This window comes from Schistocerca gregaria, chromosome 1, assembly GCF_023897955.1.
Source record: "Schistocerca gregaria isolate iqSchGreg1 chromosome 1, iqSchGreg1.2, whole genome shotgun sequence".
In the NCBI taxonomy this organism is placed as follows: Eukaryota; Metazoa; Arthropoda; class Insecta; order Orthoptera; family Acrididae; genus Schistocerca; species Schistocerca gregaria.
Window position 1 is genome coordinate 626930226 of NC_064920.1, and position 25653 is coordinate 626955878.

At 41.5% G+C, this 25653-nt stretch overlaps 1 protein-coding gene across 2 annotated transcripts in view; it reads right to left on the reverse strand.

The window, feature by feature from the left end:
- LOC126359629 (calpain-A-like) overlaps positions 1–22649 on the reverse strand; it is a 198969-nt gene extending 176320 nt beyond the window's left edge. The window contains exon 1 of one of the 2 annotated variants that reach the window (XM_050007646.1): positions 22312–22648. In XM_050007646.1, the coding sequence (XP_049863603.1) occupies positions 22312–22584 (273 nt within the window). In that variant the 5' untranslated portion in view covers positions 22585–22648. Of the gene's footprint in view, positions 1–22311 lie in introns of both variants that reach the window. The other variant, XM_050007647.1, reaches the window with a different exon arrangement.
- Between the last annotated feature and the right edge of the window lie 3004 nt (positions 22650–25653).

A 25653-nucleotide genomic window follows, 5' to 3' on the forward strand; every position in this document is an offset into this window, starting at 1 on the left:
TGGCACTTCATTCGTGGACTAATTACATTCCCTTAAGATTCTCGCAGTGAATCTCAACCTGGCGTCTGCCTTTCCTACGTTAAGTTTTAGGTGGCCATTCCACTCTACGCCACTCCGGATGGCTACTCTAAGGTATCTTACGAAGGTTACTGTTTTCGTGGCTTGTCGCCAAAAGTGCAATCGAACAGAAGTCGATTTCTTCTCAGCTACATGATTGCTCTGCAACTCACAATTAATTGCGTCGCAGAACCACCACCAATCTATTTCGCTAACGTCTGTTCTCGATCAGGGCGCGGGGAAAACGAACACTTAAATCTTTCTGTGCGGGTTCGGACTTCTCTTATTTTATTATGATAATCGTTCCTCTCTGTGTAGGTGTGCGCTCACAAAACATTTTGACACTCTGAGGCGCAAATTGGTGATTTAAATTTAATGAGAAGATCCTGCCGCAAGGAAAAACGTCTTTGTTTTGATGATTACCACCAAAATTTACGTACCATATCCTTGGTACTCTTTTCCCTGCTTTACAATAGTACAAAACGAGCTGCTTTTCTTTGAACATGTTCGATGTCCGCCGTCAATCCTATCTGATGTGGATCCTACACCACGCAGCAACACTCCAGAAGAGGACGTATAAGCGTGGTTTAGGCAGTTTATTTAGTAGACCTGTTGCATGTTCTCAGTGTTTGCCACCAAATCGTAGTCTTTGGCTTTCTTTGCCCACAACATTATCTTTGAGATCGTTCCAACGTAAGTTATTTGTAATTATAGTCCTTAAGTATTTATTTGAATTTACAACCTTTAGACTTGTGTAATTTACCGTATAACAAATTTAGCGAATTCGTTTTTGGTACTCTTGTGGACGACTTCACTCTTTTCATCATTAAAGTAAATTGCCACTTTTCGCAACCGTATAGATTGTCTAAGTCTTTTGGACTTTGTTTTGATAATCTTATGGCATTACATGACGGTAATCGACAGCATCATCTGCAAACAACCTAAGAGAGCTACTCAATTGTCTCCTAATGCGTTTCTACATCTATACTCTGCAAACAACCTTGAGGTGCGAGGCAGAGGTACGTCCCATTGTATCAGTTATTAGGGTTTCTTCCTCTTCCATTCACTTATGGATCGCGGGAAGAACGATAGTCTGAATGCCTCTTTGCGTGCAATAATTATTTTGATCTTGTCCTCACGATCCCTGTGTGAACGATACGTGGGGGAGGGGGGGGGGGGGTGTAGTATATCCCTACAGTAATTACTTAAAGCCGGTTCTTGAAGCTTTGTTAATAGACTTTCTCAGGATAGTTTTCGTCTGTCTTCAAGAGTCTGCCAGTTCAGTTCCTTCAGTATCTCTGTGACACTCTCCTATGGATTAAAGAAACCTGTGACCATTTGTGCTGCCCTTCTCTGTATACATTTAATATCCCCTGTTAGTCCTGTCTGGTACGGGTCCCACACACTTGAGCAATATGTAGGATGGGTCGAACGAGCGATTCTTGAGCAATTTCTTTTGTAGACTGATTGCACTTCCACAGAATTCTACCAATAAATCTAAGTCTACCACATGCTTTACACTTGACTGAACCTATGTCATCATTCCATTTCATATCCCTGCAAAGTGTTACATCCAGCTATTTGTATGAGTTCGCCGATTCCAGGAGTGACTCATTGATATTACAGTCATAAGATACTACGTTTTTTCGTTTCGTGAAGGGCACAAGTGTACATTTTTGAACATTTATCGCAAGTTTCCAATCTCTTCACCATGTTGAAATCTTGGCAAGATCTGTCTCAATATTTGTGTAGCTTCTCTCAGACAGTACTTCATTATAGATAACTGCATACTCTGCAAAAAAAGCCTGATTTCACTATTAATTTTGTGTGCAATATCATTAACATACAACATGAACAGCAAGGGTACCCAATACACTTCCCTGGAGCACACCCGAGGTTATTTCTATATCTGATGATGACTCTTCATGCAAAATAACAAGCTGTGTCCTCCCTACCAAAAAGTTCTCAATCCAGTCACAAATTTCACTTGATATCCCATGTGGTTGTACTTTTGACAATTAGCGTAGGTCTGATACTGAGTCTACTGCTTTTGGAAAGCAAGAAACACTGCTTCTACCTGGTTGCCTTGATCCAAAGCTTTCTGTATGTCATGTGAGAAAAGTGTGAGTTGGGTTTCACAAGACGATGTTTTCGAAAACCATGCTGGTTGGCGTTGAGGAGGTCATTCTGTTCAAGATACCTCATTATTTTTGAGCTCAGAATATGTTCTAAGATTCTACAGAACATCGGTGTCAAGGACATTGGACGGCAGTTTTGTGGATCATGTCTACTACCTTTCTTGTAGACGGGTGTGACCTGTGCCTTTTTCCAATAACTGGGCAAGTTTTTTTTTTTGTTCAAGTGATCTAGGATACAGGGGTTATCTCAGCCACAAAATCTGACATTGATTCCAACGGGCCTCGAGCTTTCTTCAGTTTTAACGATTTCAGCTGTTTCTCATTGACGCGAATACTTTTTTCATTCATCTTCTCATCGGTACGAGGATTATATTGTGGCAATTCTCCTGGGTTTTACTTTGCAAAGGAACATTTGGAAACGGAGTTACGCATTTCAGCATTTACTTTGCTACCCTCAGTTTCAGTTCCTGGATACTAACTTTGGTGCCACTAACAACCCTTACATATGACAATTTCTTTCGATTTTGTGAAATGTCATTTGACAGTATTCTGGTACGGTAATCATTGAAGGCATCACGCATTGCTCTCTTGACAGTCAAACGTGTTTCATGCAGAATCTCTCTATCTATAACCTTACCCTTTGTTTTATACCTATTATGTAGTAATCTCTGTTTCTTTAGAAGTTTCTTTACAGTGACTGTATGCCATGGAGGATCCCTCCCATTATGAACTGTTCTACTAGGTACATATCTATCCAGTGCAAGGCCAACTACTCTTTTAAATTTGATCCATGGTTGCAGTACATGCTTCTGCCCTGTGCTGAAAGTTTCAAGTTCCTCTTTTTTGTATGGCATTACTGATTTTTTTATGTATTTTACTGAACATATGTATCTTTTTGCTTATTTTGGCTGCCCTTCGTACTTTGGTAATCATTTTTGCCACAACCGCGTCATGGTTACTAATACTAATTTCGATGTGGACATCCTCAAAGAGGTCAGGTCTACTTGTTGCTATTAGATCCAATATATTTCTATCATGCGTTTATGAACATTAGGAACAGCAGAAGGCCTATCACACTTCCTTGGAAAACGCCAGATATTACTTCTGATTTACTCGATGAATTTCCGTTAATTACAACAAAATGTGACATTTCCGCCAGGAAATCATGAATCCAGAGAAAAAAATGAGACGACAGTCCATATGCACGCATATTGATTAGAAGTAGCTTGTGAGGTACAGTGTCAAAAGCAAAAATCTAAAAATATGGAAACAATTCTAATCCCCTGCCGATAGCACTCATTACTTCGTGAGAATAAAGAGCCAGTTGTGTTTCACAAGAGCGATATTTTTTGAAATCTGTGTTTGCTGTTTGTTAATAAATCGGTTTCTCCGAGATAACTCATAATGTTCGAACACAATTATGTTCCAAAATTGTTCTGCATATCGACGTTAGCGTTATGAGTCTGTAATTCAGAGGATTATTCCTGTTTGATTTCTTGGTTATTGGCGTGACCTGTGCAACTTCCCAGTGTATAGTCTTCACCTATTTACGCGCAGTACGTCACATTTCCTTACACTAAGGGATAGCTGCCAGCCGCTACACCATGTCGGTCCCCTGAAGTTCTTACTGCATTTCGCTACAGTTTTCAAGAGTTTCAACCATCCTGTAGACAGTATCGTCCGCAAATAGCCTCGCGAAGCCTCCAGCGTTATCCCTGGATCACTCATCTAAATTGTAAATAGTAGCGGCCCTACATCACTCCCTTGAGTGTTCCTGAAATTACATTTAAATTTATCGATTCGATTCCGATAACGACGTACTGAGTACTATTTTCAAGGAAATCCTGTGTGAATCCATATGTCTGGTCCGATACTCGGTAAACTGATATGTGAGGCGGACAGCAAAAAGGGATCCCTTGTCGAAAATTTTCGATTTTGGATTATTAACGTTTTCAAATTAAGCATTCATTATCTCCTGAGTAATTACGACTTTATTATTTTTTTGTTTAAGTTACAGACATTTAAAGTTTACTAAATGAAAATGGTCATTTTGTGAAAAACTCATTCAAAAGTTCAAAATAACACAGAACGTTTATATTTTACATTTAAGAAATTAATTTAATATCAAAACACAGATTAAAATGCCCTGTTTTAAATAGCATAAATATATGTTTCACAACTCTTCAGTTTGGCACATTAAACTGATCGCTTCTTTGAAGGTCCAGGAACTGCTTTTGTACCATCAGGCTCGGGATCGGCAGCTGCATTACAGTTGGTTCCAGCAACTGCTTCAAGTTCAACTTGAGGAAATAAAGCGCCTTTGAATTCGTCCTTACATTATGGTCAGGTGTTTTTGAAGATGTTTTCTTGACATTTGCTTGTCATTCTTTCTGGAGTCACTTCGTCGGGAAATCCGTGTGGTCAACCTCGTAATGGGAATATCTGTTGCACGAACACATTTCCTTCAGTATCGATTTTGCAGAACACTTTACTTTGGTTCTCTAAGTTGAACTCAAAGTGGTTGTACTGAATAATAAGGGACACTTTGTTGACACCACTGCCGTGAAAAAAAAATTGATCAGGTGGGTTGTTCCGCTAATCGATTTGCAGTTGTTTGCTTGGTTAGCAATACATCTTTTTCACGGATGCTAAATACTCTACGGTAAACGTTTAGAACAATAATTAACTATTAAGAAAAAATGCGCAGGGCTGGATTTGAATATCAGCAGTATTACTTCCTTGTAAAACTATGAAGGAAAAGAGAGTTTTAAAGTGATGAGTATTAGCCAAACGTATTTATGAAGAGGGACCTCATGTCGGTCTTTGCTATTTCTCCATAAACCGACAAGAGAGACCTTTCTCTAGACTCGACGTTGATTAATTTAACGAGAGATTTGAGCGTTTTATTTACTCTAAATTGTTTTATTATCGATTGTAGCTTGTAGCGGACAAAACAAAGTCTATTAAACTGCAAAAAAAAAAAAAAAAAAACAAGCTCGATAGTTTTGAGTCAAACTGCCTTTTTCTACGGTACTGCGCAACTGATTTTGCCGACAAGAGGTCTCTTCTAGCTTTCCGTCTCACACATTGTACACTCCCGGAAATGGAAAAAAGAAGACATTGACACCGGTGTGTCAGACCCACCATACTTGCTCCGGACACTGCGAGAGGGCTGTACAAGCAATGATCACACGCACGGCACAGCGGACACACCAGGAACCGCGGTGTTGGCCGTCGAATGGCTCTAGCTGCGCAGCATTTGTGCACCGCCGCCGTCAGTGTCAGCCAGTTTGCCGTGGCATACGGAGCTCCATCGCAGTCTTTAACACTGGTAGCATGCCGCGACAGCGTGGACGTGAACCGTATGTGCAGTTGACGGACTTTGAGCGAGGGCGTATAGTGGACATGCGGGAGACCGGGTGGACGTACCGCCGAATTGCTCAACACGTGGGGCGTGAGGTCTCCACAGTGCATCGATGTTGTCGTCAGTGGTCGGCGGAAGGTGCACGTGCCCGTCGACCTGGGACCGGACCGCAGCGACGCACGGATGCACGCCAAGACCGTAGGATCCTACGCAGTGCCGTAGGGGACAGCACCGCCACTTCCCAGCAAATTAGGGACACTGTTGCTCCTGGGGTATCGGCGAGGACCATTCGCAACCGTCTCCATGAAGCTGGGCTACGGTCCCGCACACCGTTAGGCCGTCTTCCGCTCACGCCCCAACATCGTGCAGCCCGCCTCCAGTGGTGTCAAAACAGGCATGAATGGAGGGACGAATGGAGACGTGTCGTCTTCAGCGATGAGAGTCGCTTCTGCCTTGGTGCCAATGATGGTCGTATGCGTGTTTGGCGCCGTGCAGGTGAGCGCCACAATCAGGACTGCATACGACCGAGGCACACACGGCCAACACCCGGCATCTTGGTGTGGGGAGCGATCTCCTACACTGGCCGTACACCTTAGGTGATCGTCGAGCGGACACTGAATAGTGCACGGTACATCCAAACCGTCATCGAACCAATCGTTCTACCATTCCTAGACCGGCAAGGGAACTTGGTGTTCCAACAGGACAATGCACGTCCGCATGTATCCCGTGCCACCCAACGTTCTCTAGAAGGTGTAAGTCAACTACCCTGGCCAGCAAGATCTCCGGATCTGTCCCCCATTGAGCATGTTTGGGACTGGATGAAGCGTCGTGTCACGCGGTCTGCACGTCCAGCACGAACGCTGGTCCAACTGAGGCGCCAGGTGGAAATGGCATGGCAAGCCGTTCCACAGGACTACATCCAGCATCTCTACGATCGTCTCCATGGGAGAATAGCAGCCTGCATTGCTGCGAAAGGTGGATATACACTGTACTAGTGCCGACATTGTGCATGCTCTGTTGCCTGTGTCTATGTGCCTGTGGTTCTGTCAGTGTGATCATGTGATGTATCTGACCCCAGGAATGTGTCAATAAAGTTTCCCCTTCCTGGGACAATGAATTCGCGGTGTTCTTATTTCAATTTCCAGGAGTGTATTTACTAAACGGCATTACTGAAATTTATCGAATGCCTTCCAGAAGTCAGGCAACAAGGCATCAATCTGAATGGCTTTGTCTGTGGTGATCTGGACACACAGAACGAGCTGAGTTTCGCAAGATTTTTGCTTGGGAAATCCATTCTGATTTTTATACAGGATATTTTCAAAACATCAAGTGCATGAGCATATAACATGTTCCATAACTCCACAACAGATTCACGTGAGCGATAAATGCCTTTAATTATGCGCGTCTGTCCGACGGCCTTTCTTGCCAGTGAATGACATGTACTTTCTGTCAATCGCTAGGTACCCTTTGTTGCTCCAGGAAACTACGTGAAATTACTACTATGAGGGAAGCAAGGTATTTTGCATAATCTCCGCAGAACCTCTCAGGTATCTCATCTGGCCAGTTGCCTAGAGTAGAACAGATCAACCGCAAAAGTCGCCACAATCTCTAATTGAGACCCAACGCTTACCCCACGTTGTGCCTGTAACTCACTTTCTACTTTCTGCATCTATGCTGATTAGAAGATAGGCCGCTGACCAACGTAACCGCCATTTGTTTTGAGTTGCGCAGTGTTCCAGTGTTGTTCCTCCCCCATGAGAGCTTTAAGTTCTTCATTGCCACAATCCATCCGTTTGTTATATTTATTTATTGTTTATTTATTTATTTATTGTTCCGTGGGACCAAATTAAGGAGAAGTCTCCATGGTCATGGAACGAGTCAATACGTGAAATTATAACACGATATTAGAAACAGATAAAATGAAATTTAAAAAAAATATTCAGGTGACAAGTCTTAAGTTTAAATAAAGAAAATCAACAATGCAACACTGGAATTTGCTTAATTTTTTAGCTCTTCCAGGAGCTCCTCGACAGAATAGAAGGAGTGAGCCATGAGGAAACTCTTCAGTTTGGACTTAAAAGAGTTTGGGCTACTGCTAAGATTTTTGAGTTTTGTGGTAGCTTATTGAAAATGGATGCAGCAGAATACTGCACTCCTTTCTGCACAAGAGTCAAGGAAGTGCATTCCACATGCAGATTGGATTTCTGCCTAGTATTAACTGGGTGAAAGCTGCTAACTCTTGGGAATAGGCTAATATTGCTAACAACAAACGACATTAAAGAAACATGGAAAATCAATTTGAGTTTTCGATCTTTCTGCCTTTTAGAACTAAGAGAGTGCTCTAGATCTTGCCGACAACTTCAGCTCACAGCCTCAAACTTTTCGTCTTTTGTTGATATCCCGTTATTTTACTTAGTCTAGTAGTCGTTGCCTCAGAGTATTTTCTCTTAGTCTTATTCATTTTAATTTACGTCGGTCACTCTTTACTTTTATTCTTGTGAGACCGTGTGCTCTTCATGTCTACCACGTTAGAATGCGAGTCATACCTGCACCTAGTGTACATTGTAGTCCTGTGTGCTATGCATATCATCATCATCATCATCATCATCATCATCATCATCATTTAAGACTGATTATGCCTTGCAGCGTTCAGTCTGGAGCATAGCCCCCCTTATAAAATTCCTCCATGATCCCCTATTCAGAGCTAAGATTGGTGCCTCTTCTGATGTTAAACCTATTACTTCAAAATCTTTCTTAACCGCATCCAGGTAACTTCTCCTTGGCCTGCCCCGACTCCTCCTACCCTCTACTGCTGAACCCATGAGTCTCTTGGGTAACCTTGCTTCTCCCATGCGTGTAACATGACCCCACCATCTAAGCCTGTTCGCCCTGACTGCTACATCTATAGAGTTCATTCCCAGTTTTTCTTTGATTTCCTCATTGTGGACACCCTCCTGCCATTGTTCCCATCTACTAGTACCTGCAATCATCCTAGCTACTTTCATATCCGTAACCTCAACCTTGTTAATAAGGTAACCTGAATCCACCCAGCTTTCGCTCCCATACAATAAAGTTGGCCGAAAGATTGAACGGTGCACAGATAACTTAGTCTTGGTACTGACTTCTTTCTTGCAGAAGAGAGTAGATCCTAGCTGGTCGCTCACTGCATTAGCTTTGCTACACCTCACTTCCAGTTCTTTCACTATGTTGCCGTCCTGTGAGAATATGCATCCTAAGTACTTGAAACTGTCCACCTGTTCTTTGTTCCTCCTATTTGGCACTCAATCTGTTTATATTTCTTTCCCACTGACATTACTTTCGTTTTGGAGATGCTAATCTTCATACCATAGTCCTTACATTTCTGATCTAGCTCTGAAATATTACTTTGCAAACTTTCAATCGAATCTGCCATCACAACTAAGTCATCCGCATATGCAAGACTGCTTATTTTGTGTTCACATATCTTGATCTCACCCAGCCAGTCTGTTGTTTTCAACATATGATCCATAAATAATATGAACAATAGTGGAGACAGGTTTCAGCCTTGTCTTACCCGTGAGACTACTCTGAACCATGAACTCAATTTACCGTCAACTCTAACTGCTGCCAGACTATCCATGTAAAGACATTTAATTGCTTGCAAAAGTTTGCCTCCTATTCCACAATCTCGTAGAACAGACAATAATTTCCTCCTAGGAACCCGGTCATATGCCTTTTCTAGATCTATAAAGCATAGACACATTTCCCTGTTCCACTCATAACACTTCTCCATTATTTGCCGTAAGCTAAAGATCTGGTCCTGACAACCTCTAAGAGGGCTAAACTCACACTGATTTTCATCCAATTGGCCCTCAACTAATACTCGCACTTTCCTTTCAACAATACCTGAGAAGATTTTACCCACAACGCTGATTAAAGAGATACCTCTGTAGTTGTTACAATCTTTTCTGTTTCCATATTTAAAGATTGGTGTGATTACTGCTTTTGTCCAGTCTGATGGAACCTGTCCCGGCTCCCAGGCCATTTCAAGTATCCTGTGTATCCATTTAAGACCTGACGTTCCACTGTATTTGATGAGTTCTGACTTAATTTCATCCACCCCAGCTGCTTTATTGCACTGCAATCTATTGACCATTTTCTCCACTTCCTCAAATGTGATGCTATTTCCATCAATATTCATATGCATAAGCTTTTATAAACCCAGATGCATTCTAGCTGGCACATTCGTGTGCCGTCCAGTATTTGACAGGCACAGCTGCTTCTCTCGTGATAGAACCGTAGAAAATCTGCATCTTTATTAACCTCTTTTGGTAAGAATTAAATGTAAAGTGTTTTGCGTGCTCTACTGCAGTACTCTAGTCTCCAAAGCAAACAAACCGTTTCGTACTGCACAACACAATTGTCGTGATGTGTCTGCTATGCATCGGTACTCGTGCTCTACAGAAACGGAAATAACCAACATTGTGGCTTCCAGTTTGTTTTGAACAATCACTGTCAGATACAAGCGGGAATCGTCACACTAAAGTTTTGATCGTTCTTTGATCGCCGTGGCGGTCTTTTACCTTGAAAGTGTCACAGAAAATATTTGTTATAATCCAGAGTACAGGTGAACCTAGTTCAGATCCTGGAAGAGTACCAGTTAACAAGATGAATTGAGCTGCGCAGTTTGTTACGAGTGCAATATGCCATCAAAGAGAAATATGTGGTTGTGTCCATGGACAAAAAGTTAGATGCACTACATAGGTTGAACAAAGCAGAATTGTAAAAAAAACTTTGCTGCTGAATTTGAGGTTGAAGCGTTTGCAAAGATTACAGGCTGCACAGACACGGTATTGTAGACGTGAACGACTAGCTGCGGAAATGACAAAGACGCTGACTGTGATATGATTTTTCAGGAAATTATCGGCGTTTGTCCTTCTGCAGAGAGTGAGGATAGTGGCGATGGACTAGCTGATGAAATTGACGCCCAACCCGAAGATGCTATAGAACATACAGTGGCACAAAGCAGTTGGACAAAACAGTAATTGATTTGGAACGTTCGGCAGGAACAATAGCGGTCGAACTATTGCTGGTGAAATGCCTACGTGGTCACACTAAATAAACGACGTAGGAACCTAGCTTAAAAGAAACTTAGTAATCATTTCAGTGCATAAAATTCACGCGTTTTTTAACATCCGGTCAAAACATTCTGTCAAAATAATGTATCATTTTTGTATTTACGTGAAAATAAATACAACGTGGGTATTTGTAGCATTTAACCTAAGCCATTCTACTTTTTTCTGACTTTCCGGATCATCCAGATATTCGATTACCCGTATGACCTCCGATCCGACCTAATTCGGAAAAACAAGGTCCCATCGTACCTCATATACTAAGTGACTCTGGAAGACAACAACACTGTGCCTAATACATTTTTCGCGTAATTAATTCTGCAACCATAATGTAACTGTGATATAGTTCCTATCATAGGACGTTTTAGTATTGTATTAATGTTGTCGTATAATTAAATATCAAAGAATTAATTGAAATGCGCTAATTAAAAAGAATATCGTAATTATGATGTAGCAAAAACGTTGCCTAGTCAGGAAGTTAGCCATTATATACAGCTAAAGAATACATTTGAAGCAAGGAGTATCGTCGCTGGGCGCGTAGCGCGGAGTCAGGCGGAAATTTAGGCGGAGACGAGTTGCTGGCACCTGGTGCTAAAGAGTGCAATGCGCCGGAATCTAAGGAATAAACTGTAATATTTTTGATATACTGCCAGGCATATTAGGTGGTTGTAAATGCGCACAGTACATTGTCATGAAGACGAATTAATATTCAAGATGAGTAATGTGGGCCCAAACTTGTTATATGGGGCGAAGGAAGACTCTGTTGCCATACATTGTCGACGACATGACGCTAACGGTAGTAGTTCAGCAAAGTAAGATCCTACCAGTTTCATCTTTAGACTGTAGAAGGCTAACCAACGTAGCGGGTTTTGTTAACTGAATAGCAAAGTGTTCAGTGCAGCAGCTGTTATAGTGTAAATGAAATTTTCCTCAGTCATTTACCTAGCAGGGTCCTATCCTATCACCATTACTGATTCCGAGAATACCATCAATGAAAAAAATAGCAAAATACTGAAGTGATGAGCTTATTTAATTTTCGTAACTAAGATAAAGTGCAGTTTACAAAACTGAGAACCATCCAAAAATGCCATTTACCAGCAGTGAACTTTGTTGCTTTATATAACAACTAGTTACGGAATAGTGACTAATAGTAAAAGAGTAAAATCATAATTTAAATGAATATTGACAAAATATTACTGCAAACTTTGCTCACATATGCAAATTATATAACAGTGTTATGTAAAATTACTTATCCTTCGCTAAATGAAACATTACGAATTTTCCAGAAATAGCTTACTATAATAGAAAACAAATATTTATGAACATCTGCATTTCTAAAACCAGTAACAGCATTGCACCGAGTAACGCAGAGCTATTCAGTAAGCGAATTGTTTAGCAAACAATTGAGTTTTACGTGCTTGTGGTCAGTGCAAATTATTCTACTGGTTTTCTGATTAACTGATTCATGGTATTAACTGCGATTTTACATCTGAGCCTGAGTCAGTGCCTTTGGTTCCATCCTCGCCCGATTTAAATTCAATGATTAATTCGTAATTCAGTTGCTCACGTAGTGAGCTAGTGAAACCTAAAGCTATGACAGATGCAGTTTATTTATTTCAAGTTCCACTAACTTTTTCTTGTTTTTCCTTTTTTGCCAAAATTTCTTTCGATCGTTATCGTGAAAAAGTGGTCACGCGAGAATTATTCGGTTATAATTGTTTCTGCACTTATCCGCATTTTCATTATTTTTCGGAATAGTTGCCTTTCACAAACAACAGGGAATGTTAGGAGCATGTGCCTTTTAAAAATCCTGGTTAACCGGAATTCTAGGTCCACTGTAACGTGTCTTCGATTATTCTTTTTCGTCTTTGAAACTAACTTAAAATTCGCTTCCACGCAGAAATGAAGTAAACGTATTTCGCAGTAAATGAAAAAAAAGATTGTCAGCTAACTTGGTAGGACTATTTCTGAAACTTCACCGTTTTTTCGCGAGCGTAGCAAGGAACGGGTACCGCAGGACCTTGAAAGCATACGCCGCGTACGCGCTTCATTTAATCGGGCGGCAAACAACTCCGCTTGCTTCTATTTGCGAAATGAGGTTGGCGCAGCAACGTCAACAGAGCTCGCTCACGCTTTATTGGGACTGTTAAGACTCCCCACCTCCACGGACATAGGCACACCTACACACAGACACACACACACACACACACACACACACACACTCACACACACACATTTCTCTCATTAGGCAATTTACTACCCATCAGCTAAAATTCCATGCAAAAAATGTGATAATTACAGTATTTGTTCCAAAACTTTCTGTATCACACGTGAAATCTAAAATGGCCCCTCTATTATGAGCTTTCATTCATTAATGAAATAGTTGACAAAACAATAAACTGCGTGAAATTACCAAGGCCTTCTACAATCACAGATGGTACAATATTTTGAATATAGGTCCTTAAACTCAGTTTCAGTTGTCAATAGATCTAACGAAGGACAGTGATTTGATGAGAAAAAGGAAGCGAAATTCACAAATGATTTCTATGACCGTATTTCTTTATGAGAAACAACTACAAAATTTTTTTTTAGGTCCATCATATGTTACTCTGTTTATGGTTGGTTTAGCTGAAGTGTGTTTGATGCCCTGTCACTTGGGAAGTTTAAGGCTTTGAAGGAGACGTTTGTGTAATCGTAACTATAATCCATTCACCATAAGAATAAACCTGTTGTAAACATAACACTAAGTATTCATCCGTGTTTGCTGGAACCTCATTGGATTTCCGTTTCTCGTGGGACTGCAGCCAAGCTGTTTCGAGTACTGTCAAGTACGATAATAAGGGTTCGTTTTTGTGCTGTGCGTTACAGGCACATAGACTTAGCCTGTAGTGACGTGGCCAGCTGCAGTTCACACGTAAAAAAAGACGAGCTGAGGTGCAATACAGCTTCGAATATCATTTAATTTTTAAGCAGAATGAAATAATAAACTGCAGATGTCCCACAATACGCTCCTTAGACCGCTATACGTAAACCGCAACACTTCATCGTTTTGAGCTAACGTACTATTGTAATTAAAAACAAGAATGATGAAAATTCCTGACTTAACCACAGTGTAGTTTTTCTGTATAAGCTGTGTGTAATGTAAGATAGTATTGAAGGATCTCACCGTATAGTTAAATATTGCAGCCACTGAAAGTATTAGTTACAGTCAGTCGTCTCGTAATCTCTTAGCTCCTTCCTTATCCGAATCCAAGAAACACATTTCAGTTCTGGAAGTGTCACCTGCTACGTTGATAACGAGCCTATCAACAGCAGAATCCACGAAGCCAACCAGGCGCAGCATTTTCTCTTCTTCTTTTATGAAGAGTCGTTCTGGATCACTCCAGCGCTCTGCAGTGACGTGTGAAAAAGCTGCGTGCGTTAGTTCCAGTACGTCTGGCAGCTTAACAGTCTTGTTGCTTCTCGGGCCAAATCCCGTAGCTTGGCTCCAGATCAGTTCTGTTGGATTCATAATGTAATGGTACAATAGCACTTGTAAAAATGCAGTGTTTATGATCTGCTCGATGCTGTGAAAATGTTTTTCTTGTTTCTACGATACTTATCTACCTCTGTGGTATAAAACGATGGACGTAGCCCAAATAAAGAGGAATTGGTTTTTCATTTTTGCCTTAAAAATTAAATTGTTATGTTTTCGTAATGTAAGCAACTTTTATGAACAGTCTTTCATAAAACATCGGTATTGAAGAACTTATATTTCAAATGGAAACATGAATTTTGCATCCAATATGTAATTAGAAACAAGAAGACGTGCATTATTCATAAAAAATGTGATGAGTTTTATAATTACGAGGTGTAAGTATTTCAAATTGAATGAGAAAAAAATCATACTAGGAATATTCGAACCCACAAATAACCGCACCGAATTATCATTTCATTGCGCTACCGACTCCGCTACGTGTTCAAAAAAAAATTGATAATCAAAAAAACAAGTATTATATAGAACGCTGGGAAAACTTCAAGGCCGATTATCTCCGTAAATTTATGAAAAACAGTAAAAACAGGCTATTTCTCGGCACTTTTTAACCGTGTTCCGCGCGCGTGTTTTACTACGGAACAGAAAGCATTAACAGGGCGACAGTCAGAGCACAACGCTGCAGATGCTGTGACTGTACACGACTTTTACAATAAAAACCATGTAGCTAAAGCGTGATTACGAAAAACGTTGATGGCTGTTAATACATTTGAGTATCTTAAAGTTTCATTTAATTTAAATTAGTAATAAGATATCTAATACATAAGTAGGACCTACTTCCAAGAGCGTAACATCAGTGTACGTGTGCTACGGATTCTGACCAATAATCGCGTTTGTGTTTGTTTACATCAGGTTTATTCTTATGATGAATGGATTATAGTTGCCTACTAAATGATAGTTTCTTATCCTCCTTTCATAGAAACACCCTCGTCTTTGAAATAAAGCGGTACGGACTCGTAACCTTGTAGAAATGAGAAATAATTTTAAACATATATCGGACAGTGCCCATTTCCCTCTGTCTTTCAGTGATAAGGACGTTCACGAAAATAGTTGACCGCCAGTACAGAATAGAACCACTGCAGATGAATGTATCACCTAGCTGTAGAGAGCAAGAAGTTGTTCATGTCTAACCTTACGTATAATATATGACTACACAACGTAAATTTCTTCTGTATATGTAAATTTAGAGCGTGTAAATTTAGCACGCTAGTTTCGCTGTTTGGGCAGCTAAGTAACTGACGATGGCCGAAGTAGAGAGGAGGTAAATACACTGCCAACAGCAAGAAAAACATAACTGAAGAAGAAGAAGAAGAAGAAACGTATAAATTTTAAATTTTAGGAAGTCGTTTCTGAAGGTATTTGTCTAGTATGTAGTCTCGTTGTACAGAAGTGAAACGTTAACGATAAACAGGTCAAACAACAAGAGAACAGGAGCTTTTTAAACGTGATGCTACAGATGAATGCTTAATATTTCCTATTGGTAATACACACTATACACTATTGTACTTGCGGAAGGCAGACAGCAGTCACGTTACGGACAATGGTTGAATTAGACAATGTTTAGTGGGCTGCAGCGTAACTTTCATCTGTGTTCCAAAAAGGAAACATGGTATTTGACGAATATGCTCCCAAGTTCATATTGTGGAACTTCGACTTGCGCCCACCTCTCAGTTACGGTTTATATACTTCACAATTTTGAACCATATATCTTACAAAGACTCTTGAGCTACATATCTGCATTAGACAGGTTCTCGAACGACGCTTACCCTTTACTTATAAGTACCTGAAAAATTTTTCATGTATTAAGAAAGTTCGTGCTAAATAAGATGGAATATGAATTGGAAAAATGAACACATTTTTTTGTTAAAAGAAGAGTAAATGCTGGCAAGGTAGCTCAACATGTTTCTGTGAAGAGAACCGTCGTTGGCGAAAGCAAAGCTAGAAAATGGTTCCGTCGTTTGAAATAAGGGTATAATGACGTCGATTCCTCAGGTTCAGGCAGAGCACCCACCTTCAGGGAATACCTTAACTCATAATAATCAACTGGAAAATTACTATATGCGACAAAATGCTACCAGTAAACCACAGCTCGGCATACGTGTACAATAGAAAAAGTTGCAAGTAAGATGGTATGGGCACCGGAAGCTTTGATCAAAATCAACAGGTGAACACGTATCATCATAGAGTTTTCATCACTGAGTTCGTGAGAGGCATCGGCCGGTTTGTCCAACTTGTTACCTGTGATGAAAACTGATACCTTCACTTCAGCGTCAGAGAGGAAGGAACGACTAAGTCCTAACAAAAAAGCTAAGCTCTGCTCAAAAATTACGGTCGTCTACAGAAGCTGACATGCGAACGCCGGGGTAAAGAAGGTACTACGTGTGATAAATAGTTTCTAAAGAATAGATGCCGACATTTACTGACAACAACTTGGCGCCTTCCCGGTAAAGCTCAAGAGAAACGGTCAAAAGGGCTGACTTAAGAACTGCCACAGATCGATAATGCACGCCACACACTTACAAAAGCTTTATTTGTGGAACGTTCGGCAGCACCATTGTCCAGCGGTTGAGCGCTCCAGCCACCGATGTTTTCCACCCTCTTTACGGTAATCTCCGAGGTAACTTCCAATAACAAGCATGCTTTTCATACATAGCTTGCCGAGGCGAGTGGTTAGACGCTGGATTCAGAAGGACTGCACATGAGACTTAGGCTTTCTACGGTTCCCACAAATCGATTAAGGCAAACGATGGATAGTTCTTTCGAAATGAGCACGGACGATTTTCTGTTTCATCCTTCCATAATTCGAGGTTGTGATTATACTGTTTTATTTCCCGCCACCGACGTGGTTATGCAATAGATCAGTAATTTCGAAATAAATAAAGCCGTTAACAATGAGTAAATGCAACCTGTGATGGCGCAGGCCACAGATGACGATAATAATAATAGTAATAATTGATCCATGGATAATCATTCAACTAAAGATACGTGTAAGTATCAACACACACGTCACCGTTGTGGATTTCAAGTAGGCGGATGAGTGTGTTGACAGACAAACCGTTTGGAACACTTTAGAAAAGCCCAGGTAGACAGGAAGAGTAGAGAACTAACCTGCCAGGCCCTCACAGGCACAACATCTCATGTGAAGTTTGTGGGTGAAATGTCTGATCCTTTTGGCTTAACTGTCTAGTCCAGATAGTAATATGATTTTTACTAGATATTTAAAAGAAGTCACGTGTGTAATTGTCCCATATTTCATTTTTAATGAGGATCTTCTGATATTTTTATCAGAATTTTCCTTCAAATGGGTCTTCTCAAAATATGATATTTGAAGACCTGTCCTTGATGCTATCTCGTGTATCTTCTATATGGCTTCCTCACTAGTGTTAGTGATGATAGCTGAATCGTCAGCAGTACTCCATAAGCCAGCTTGCGCTGTCTGGAGGACGGCACTCCTGATACAACTATTTTCTCCTTCTCTGTTCCGTTCGTGAATGATGGAGGCAGTAATATGTTGGCAGACTCTTCCTCGAAAGTATGTTTTGGGAGTTTCAACAGCAAGCATCTCGTTAATAGAGAACGCCACTGGTGTTCGTTAAGCATGCCCGTACAGCTCTCGCTCCGACTAAACGGTCGCATGACAAAACCTACCGGTATTTGTTGGACCTTCCCTTTTTCTCCCCTTAATATTACGTGATAAGCGACCCCCACAATTGAACAATGCTTAAAATTCAGTATTACAAGTGTTTTGTAAGCCATCTGTTTTGTGGATGAATAAAATGTTCTTAAGGCTCTTTTTGTGAATCTGTCTGGCATCTGCCTTTCTTTTAATTTGTTTTATGTGGTTATCCCTCTTTAGGTAGCTCCAGACTGTTACTTCCGGGTATTATACGGTAGATATTGTTCCCAGTGATTTTTCCTCAATAGAACAGTCGATATGGATACGCGTATATTTGTCCGTTTTGGGCAATAAGTTACATTTCGTTCAGGGTGAACAGACATTCGCTATACCAGTCATCGGTCCTCTGCAAGTCTTCCTGCGTTTCTCTACGGTCTCCTGGCGTCGCAGCCTTTCTATAAATGACAACATCGTCTGAGAATAGCCTCGTGGAGCTTCCGACATCATACACTACAGCGTTTATATAAGCGTATACAGGATGTTTCAGGTAAAGCGTTTTTCTGTTTAATTTAGAAAGTAATAAGTGAAAGGAATATTTATTTACGCAGTTAGACGTAAAATAAATTCTTCTGTGGAACTATGAACATAATTTATTTACTTATTTTCCAGAGAGCTACAGTAATGAGTTATAAATAGAAAGTTGTTATTTCTGTCGTGTAGCCGATGTCTGTTTACTAACTGTGTACAAATCAAATTTCTACCAGTGTTAGTTAGGGAGCTAGAAACGTTCCAAGTTTTAGGAGTGGATGCAACGTGCCCTACGTAATTGGCTGTGTTCAAATGAATGTTCATGTAGCATTATTTTCATTTAATTAGGTACATCATGTCGATCGTCAAAGGAGGTTTGCCATAAATGTGTGATGTGGAATTCTTGCAGATGGAACCATTGATTCACAGTACTTCAGAGTTAGTCTGACAGGCGAATGTATCCAGCTTTTATCTTCGATAGTTTGTGTGCTCTGAAAATGTCGGTATAGACAGTAAAGGCCGTATGTGGATGCAGGACGATGGTCACTCAGCCCCTTCTGCACGAGATGTTGTATAAGAGCTGAATAACGTATTTCCTGGAAGGCGGTTGGGATACCGTGGTCCTCGGGAATATCCCGATTTAACAACAGTACATTTCTTTTTGTGGGAACATCTGAGGAATTGTCTGAGCGTCACCGCACTCATGACGACTTCAAACAACGCAACGTGGAAGACTGTCGCTCTGTGACAGACGTAACTTGACAACTCGTCGGCAGGTCGTTTAGAAGACACACAGAATAGTGGATTCAGGAAAATGAACGCTCGTTTGAACACCTCATTTAAATTAAAATATTGCTACCAGAACATCCATCTGAGCACTGCCAATTATGTATAACATGTTGCATCCACCCCTAAAACTTTGATCATTTCTCTCTCCCTAACTAAAATTGATAGAAGTTTAATTTAAAATGAGTTGTAGACGGCTTAAATATTAGGGGGAACAGAAAGTAATATTTTTTATATTAAGTTCAAACATAAATTGATAACAAGTTTTTATTTTTATTCAGTGTTGTAATCACCCTCGTTATCAATTGTCTTTTCCCATATAGTGTGCAAATTGTCAATGCCGGATCGATAAAACCAGTTGGTTTTCGAACAGAATGTCTGGAAATGGCATTTTTGACATCATCTACATTTTCACATTTTTTTCCACGTAAAGAATCTTGTACCGATCGGAATAAAAGGAAATCTGATCATGCAATATCGGGCGATTTTGTGGGTGAGGCAGTATCTCCTAGCTCAATTCATTAATTTTTTCCAGGATTTGTCTTTCGCAGTGCGATCTTGCATTATCGTGTTACAGAAAGACACCTTAGACACCTTTTCCGTTGACAAGCGCAGGGAACTTTTCAATTAAAGATTTATGTACTCGACCCTAATGATCACAGTAAAGATCTGCATTCACTGTTTGTCCATGTTTCAGCAATGAAAATGAACGACCCCGCAATTACTCTACAAAACACACAAAAGCGCCTTTTTGGGGTGTAAACCAGGCTTAACTGTACTGTGTGGCGTTTCATTCGGAGAGACCCACTACCGTTTTGAATTATCATTTCATCTTCAGTGATCAAGCGATCAATAAACGCTTCTGTATGTTACCTCTGAAGCTACAAGTTGAATGTAGTGGATCGGTTAGCTTAGTTTGTCTTTACCAATCTGCTGAAAATGTTCTTGGTAAGTCGATCAAGGTTGGTTAGGACTGTTTGACAGTACCTCGACTGTCTGACACGGGTTTAATCCCAGTTCCACCCTCCCTTAATATGTCATTGTGTAAAGTTGTTGGGCTTCCCAATCAACACGAAACAGAGAGATCGAAATTACTGGATTTCAACTTAGAAAGCCACTTTCGGCATTGGATAAACATCGCAAATGTTTTTGGTAGCAAGTGTTGCATTACCACACTTGTAAATTCAAAAAGCATACGGGGTGCCTGATATGTAGCTCTTCCGCTGTTTGACTGGTCATTTCACCATAAGAGAAAAACATTAAGATTTAGTTATTTACAAGTAAATTAATCACTCCAACCTACAAATGTCTTTGGCACGACTTAGAAGTACACAGTGAGCTGATAAATAGCAAACGAATGTCGACATGCGCAGAAATGATATCACTTTCCGGTCCCCCTGGTACATCAGCTACATAGACATCTACATCTATATCTAAATGGATAATCTGCAAATCACATTTAAGTGCCTGGCAGAGGGTTCATCGAACCACCTTCACAGTAATTTTCTATCTATATTATTCGCGAGAAGATTCTGCCGTAACGAAAAACTCCTTTTTTTTTAATGATGCCGATCCCAAATCATGTATCATTTCAGTGACACTCTCTCCCTATTTCGCGATAATACAGAATGCGACTCTCTTCTTTGAACTTTCTCGATGTACTCCGTCAACCCTGTCTGAAAAAATAATGTTCTACACTGAAGGGCCAAAGAAACTGATATACCTGTTCTAATATCGTGTAGGGACCCCGCGATCGCGAGGAAGTAACGCAACACGACGTGGCATGTACTCGACTAGTCTGAAGTAGTGCTGGACGGAATTCACACCATGAATCTTGCAGGGCTGTCCATAAATCCGTAAGAGTACTAGGGGGTGGAGATATCTTCTGAATAGCACGTTGCAAGGCATGCCAGATATGCTCAATAATGTTCGTGCCTGGAGAGTCTGGTGGCCAGTGGAAACTCAGAAGAGTGTTGCTGGATCCACTCTGTAGCAGTTCTGGATGTGTGGGGTATCGCACTGTCATGCTGGAATTGCCCAAGTCCGTCGGAATGCATAATGGACATGAGTGGATGCAGGTGATCAGACAGGAAGCTTACGTACGTGTCACGTGTCAGAGTCGTATCAGCGGTCCCATATCACTCCAACTAAACATGCCCCACGTCATTACAGAGCCTCCACCAGCTTGAACCGTCCGCTGCTGACATGCAGGATCCATGGGTTCAAGAGGTTGTCGCCATACCAGTACACGTACCCATATAATTTGAAACGATACTCGTCTGATCAGGCAACATATTTCCAGTCTTCAACAGTCCAGTGTCGGTGTTGATGTACCCAGGCGAGGCGTAAAGCTTTGTGTCGTACAGTCGTCAAGGGTAAACGAGAGCGCCTTCGGCTCCGAAAACCCATATCTATGTGTTGCGTTGAATGGTTCGCACACTGACACTTGTTGATGGCATAGCATTGAACTCTGAAGCAATTTACAGAAGGGTTGCACTTCCGTCACTTTGAAAGATTCTATTCAGTCGTCGTTGATCCCGTTCTTGCAGCATCTTTTTTCGGCCCCAGCGACGTCGGAGATTTGATGCTCTACCGGATTCCTGATATTCACGGCACACTCGTGAAATGGTCGCAAGGGAAAATCCCCACTTCGTCGCTACCTCGGAGATGCTGTGTCGCATAGCTTGTGCGCCGACTATAACACTAAGTTCAAATTCACTTAAATCTTGATAACATGCCATTATAGCAGCAGTAACGGATCTGACAACTGGGCGAGACACTTATTGTCTTATGTAAGCATAGCCGACCGCAGGGCCGAATTCTGCCTGTTTAGATATCTCTGAATAAGCATGCCTATACCAGTTTCTTTGGAGCTTCCATCTATTTAAGAAAATTGTAGCTCGTTGATGTACTTTTGCAGAAAGTAACAACAAAAACTATGTTCATAACTCCACAGAAAGAGTAAAGATCCTTACGATTACCTATCTAAATAAATATTCCTTTAACACTGTATAATAAACAGTAACGGCTCTGTGACACTTTCTTGGTGAACTCGCGAAAGTACAATTACATCAGTCGATTTCGTCCCACTTAGAAAGTGCTGAGTCCAATGGGCTAGGAGCAATGTTCTGAGTCGTGCCCGCCAGAAATTGCAGTAGTGGCTGCCACCGTACACGTACCTTGTAGATGCGGTCCTGCGGCAGGTGAAGAGAGTGCTGGTACTGCAGGCGCGAGAGGCGGCTCTCCTTGGCCGCAGGCGGGGGCTGCACGGCGAGCACACTGCGTGCTGTCCGAGGGGAACCTCCGTACGAAAGCAGTGGCCGCTGTTCCTCTCGCAGACTGTGTCCGTTATGCAGACTCCATTCCCGCACTTCGGTCCTGACCTGGCGGAAATTCGCCGTCTGCCCCGACCGCACACTCAAGTTGATGCTGGTGACGTAGCGTTCATCCATGCTGCTTAAGAGTCGCCGGTGGATAGGTGTGGAGCGCACGCAATCGCGTCCACGTATGAGGAGCGAGTGGCGCGCAGCATGGCATGCGGCATACCGCGATGGTTTATCTAATCTGCGACGAGCGGTGGCGAGGAAGTTCCGCCGGCTGCGCGCTATTTTGTTCCACAACCGGGATCGCGGTTGTAAACATGATGCTTTTAGCGACGTATCACCCACATATGGAGTGGTCTCCGCGGTTGTCTCGTTCAGGCACAAAGGAAGGGTACTTAGTTTCTTGGCAAATAATACCCTTGATTTAAATTTCTCGCACTGAGAAATAGGCCGCGTAACCGCTACGGTCGCAGGTTCGAATCCTGTCTCGGGTATGGATGTGTGTGATGTCCTTAGGTGAGTTAGATTTAAGTAGTTCTAAGTTCTAGGGGACTGATGACCACAGCAGTTAAGTCCCATAGTGCTCAGAGCACTAGGGGCCAAATCGCGTAAATACTGATTTATTTTCGACATCTGCTTTCTACAGGCTTTGCTGTCATCTTCTCGTCGTCAAAAATTTTGTGGCCGAACGATTCTAGGCGCTTCAGTGCGGAACCGCGCTCCTGCTACGGTCGCATGTTCGAATCCTGCCTCGGCATTTATGTGTGTGATGTCCTTAGGTTAGTTAGGTTTAAGTAGTTGTAAGTATAGGGGACTGATGACCTCAGATGTTAAGTCCCATAGTGTTTAGAACTATTTGAACCATTTTATTGTTACAATGTTGATGGAACCTCATGTCAAGTTGTCATATTATTGGATAAAATGTAAATGTTTGCGTAATGTCCTACATTTTATGCGTTGATATGAGACTTCAGGTTTCAACTCAAAATGAGCACGTTTTGTAAAAAAAATTTTTGAAGGCTGGAAGGTGACAGCAAGGCGTGTCGAAGTTGTCGAAAATTAATGAATATTTATGCGATCTTGCTTGTAGAAAGTTTTTTTTTATCAAATAAGAAACTAGCGTGAAAAATTTAAGGACGAAAGTAACTTTCATATGATGTGTCACTGCCAAGTTACATAGCTCGGTGAAACTTGGACTGTGTATACAAAGAACTGCTACAGTATAGTAATTACATTGAAGTTATCGAGATTTTTGATGGTCCCCCGGACATTACAAAAGCGGGGCATGGTTCATAATAGGGCGCGTGATCACCACGGACAGCCATGCATGCTCTACAACTTGATCCTACGCTGGCAACAAGGTTGGTAAGGAATTCTGATGGTTGAACGTTCCATTCCTCAATTGACAATTGCTGGAGTGTCGTTGGTACATGTGAGAGTGCTGCAATACGTCTCTTCAAGCGGCGCTACAGTATGGAGCCGACCGACCGCTACGGTAGCAGGTTCGAATCCTGCCTCGGGCATGGATGTGTGTTGTGTGATGTCCTTAGGTTAGTTAGGTTTAATTAGTTCTAAGTTCTAGGCGACTGATGACCTCAGAAGTTAAAGTCGCATAGTGCTCAGAGCCATTTGAACCACGTCTCTTCAACACATTCCACACGTACCCGAAGGGATTTAAATCGGGAGAACAGAAAACACCAGTAATTCTGTGGATAGATTTCACCCCATGAACAAAGCTATTTCGTATCATCCCATGTAGGCTTTCGCGGCCGGCGTTTTCATCAGTAAACACTTCCGGGCTAAATTGCCGTGGTCGATCTCGGAAGATGTTCTCCGTAGTTGAGAAGGAAACGTCAGGGAGAAGAAGTTCTACAGATCGACCACGGCAATTTAGCCCGGAAGTGTTTACTGATAAAGCTATTTCGTATTTAAACATGTTTTTAAAAACCTGTCACTGGTTTGTGCCCTTCCCACTATAACTATGTCACTCATTGTGGAGGAGACACCTCGCTTAGAGCCGTCATACGATGATGTCACGGTCAAGGTACTGATCGGCAGTAAGAACTCTTTTATCTGCTGATAGGGAACTGGTATCAGATAGGACGTCTAATTCAATGGAATGAATGTCCCCTTCATTGTCGATTTCTTTATCGTACACGCTACACAGTGACAAATCTATTAGTAAATAAATCACGTACGGAGATTCTTGGTCTTAGATCAATGTAAGTGAGTCGGTTAGAAGAGGTGGAGAGGGGCGATGAGGAGATTTTTCTTTAAGGCTACGTACGTTATTATGATTCTGATCATGAAGAAACCATATTGGTAAGACGGGCAATGAAGAAAAGTAGTGTTGTTGAACTGCATCGATTTCTTTCTCTTTTTAATTTAATGTCTGTATGGGGATATAAGTAACATTTTTCGTCTGACAGCTTGATCGAACTTTGGACCAACACATCATTCGTGTGCGTTCCTGATCAGTAGGCCACAAAGACATTTTTATTGATATCATTGTATCAGGAGTAATATGACTTCAAATATTTTTGCAGCATCTTGTCTATAAAATTATCGAAGCGTTCAAACCACGTCACAGTAGGAGCTCATGCTTTCCATGAACTCCGCCATGTTTATCGCCAGGAGATGACTCACTGCCAGGCTCTGTGTGTGTCTGCTATACAGTGGCGATCTGGCTTACTGTAGGTGAGGTGACAAATCTTTGAACTCATTGTTGATTTCCTGCATTTGAATATGCAAATTACACTGCCCTGGTGACGATTTACCACTTATAGCAAGCCATACCGCCGTTACATAATATGCACACACCGGTTCCAGCAGTGTCGCATCTTTCATACGACTGCTACCGTACTTCAAGGACTCTTCTTTGTATCATGTTTACAAAGACCCATCGCTTACCTATTTCCTCCAATATTCTCACGGCGACACTTATCTAAATACGCATCACACTCTCCAACTCTCCTACTATAAGAGTGCCACTGGAAGTCGCAGCAGCTTGTAAGTATACCAGCTAGCACGGACACTGCATCCTTAATTACCATTGCCCACGCACAGCGCTGTGACACAGGACTTGCCTACTCGCGTTATGCATGCGCACTCGATACTTACCTCTTGCCGTGTCTCTCGCCCACGGACAGTCGACACGTCGTGGCGTGACCCTAGTACGCATTCCTCCAGCTTCATATT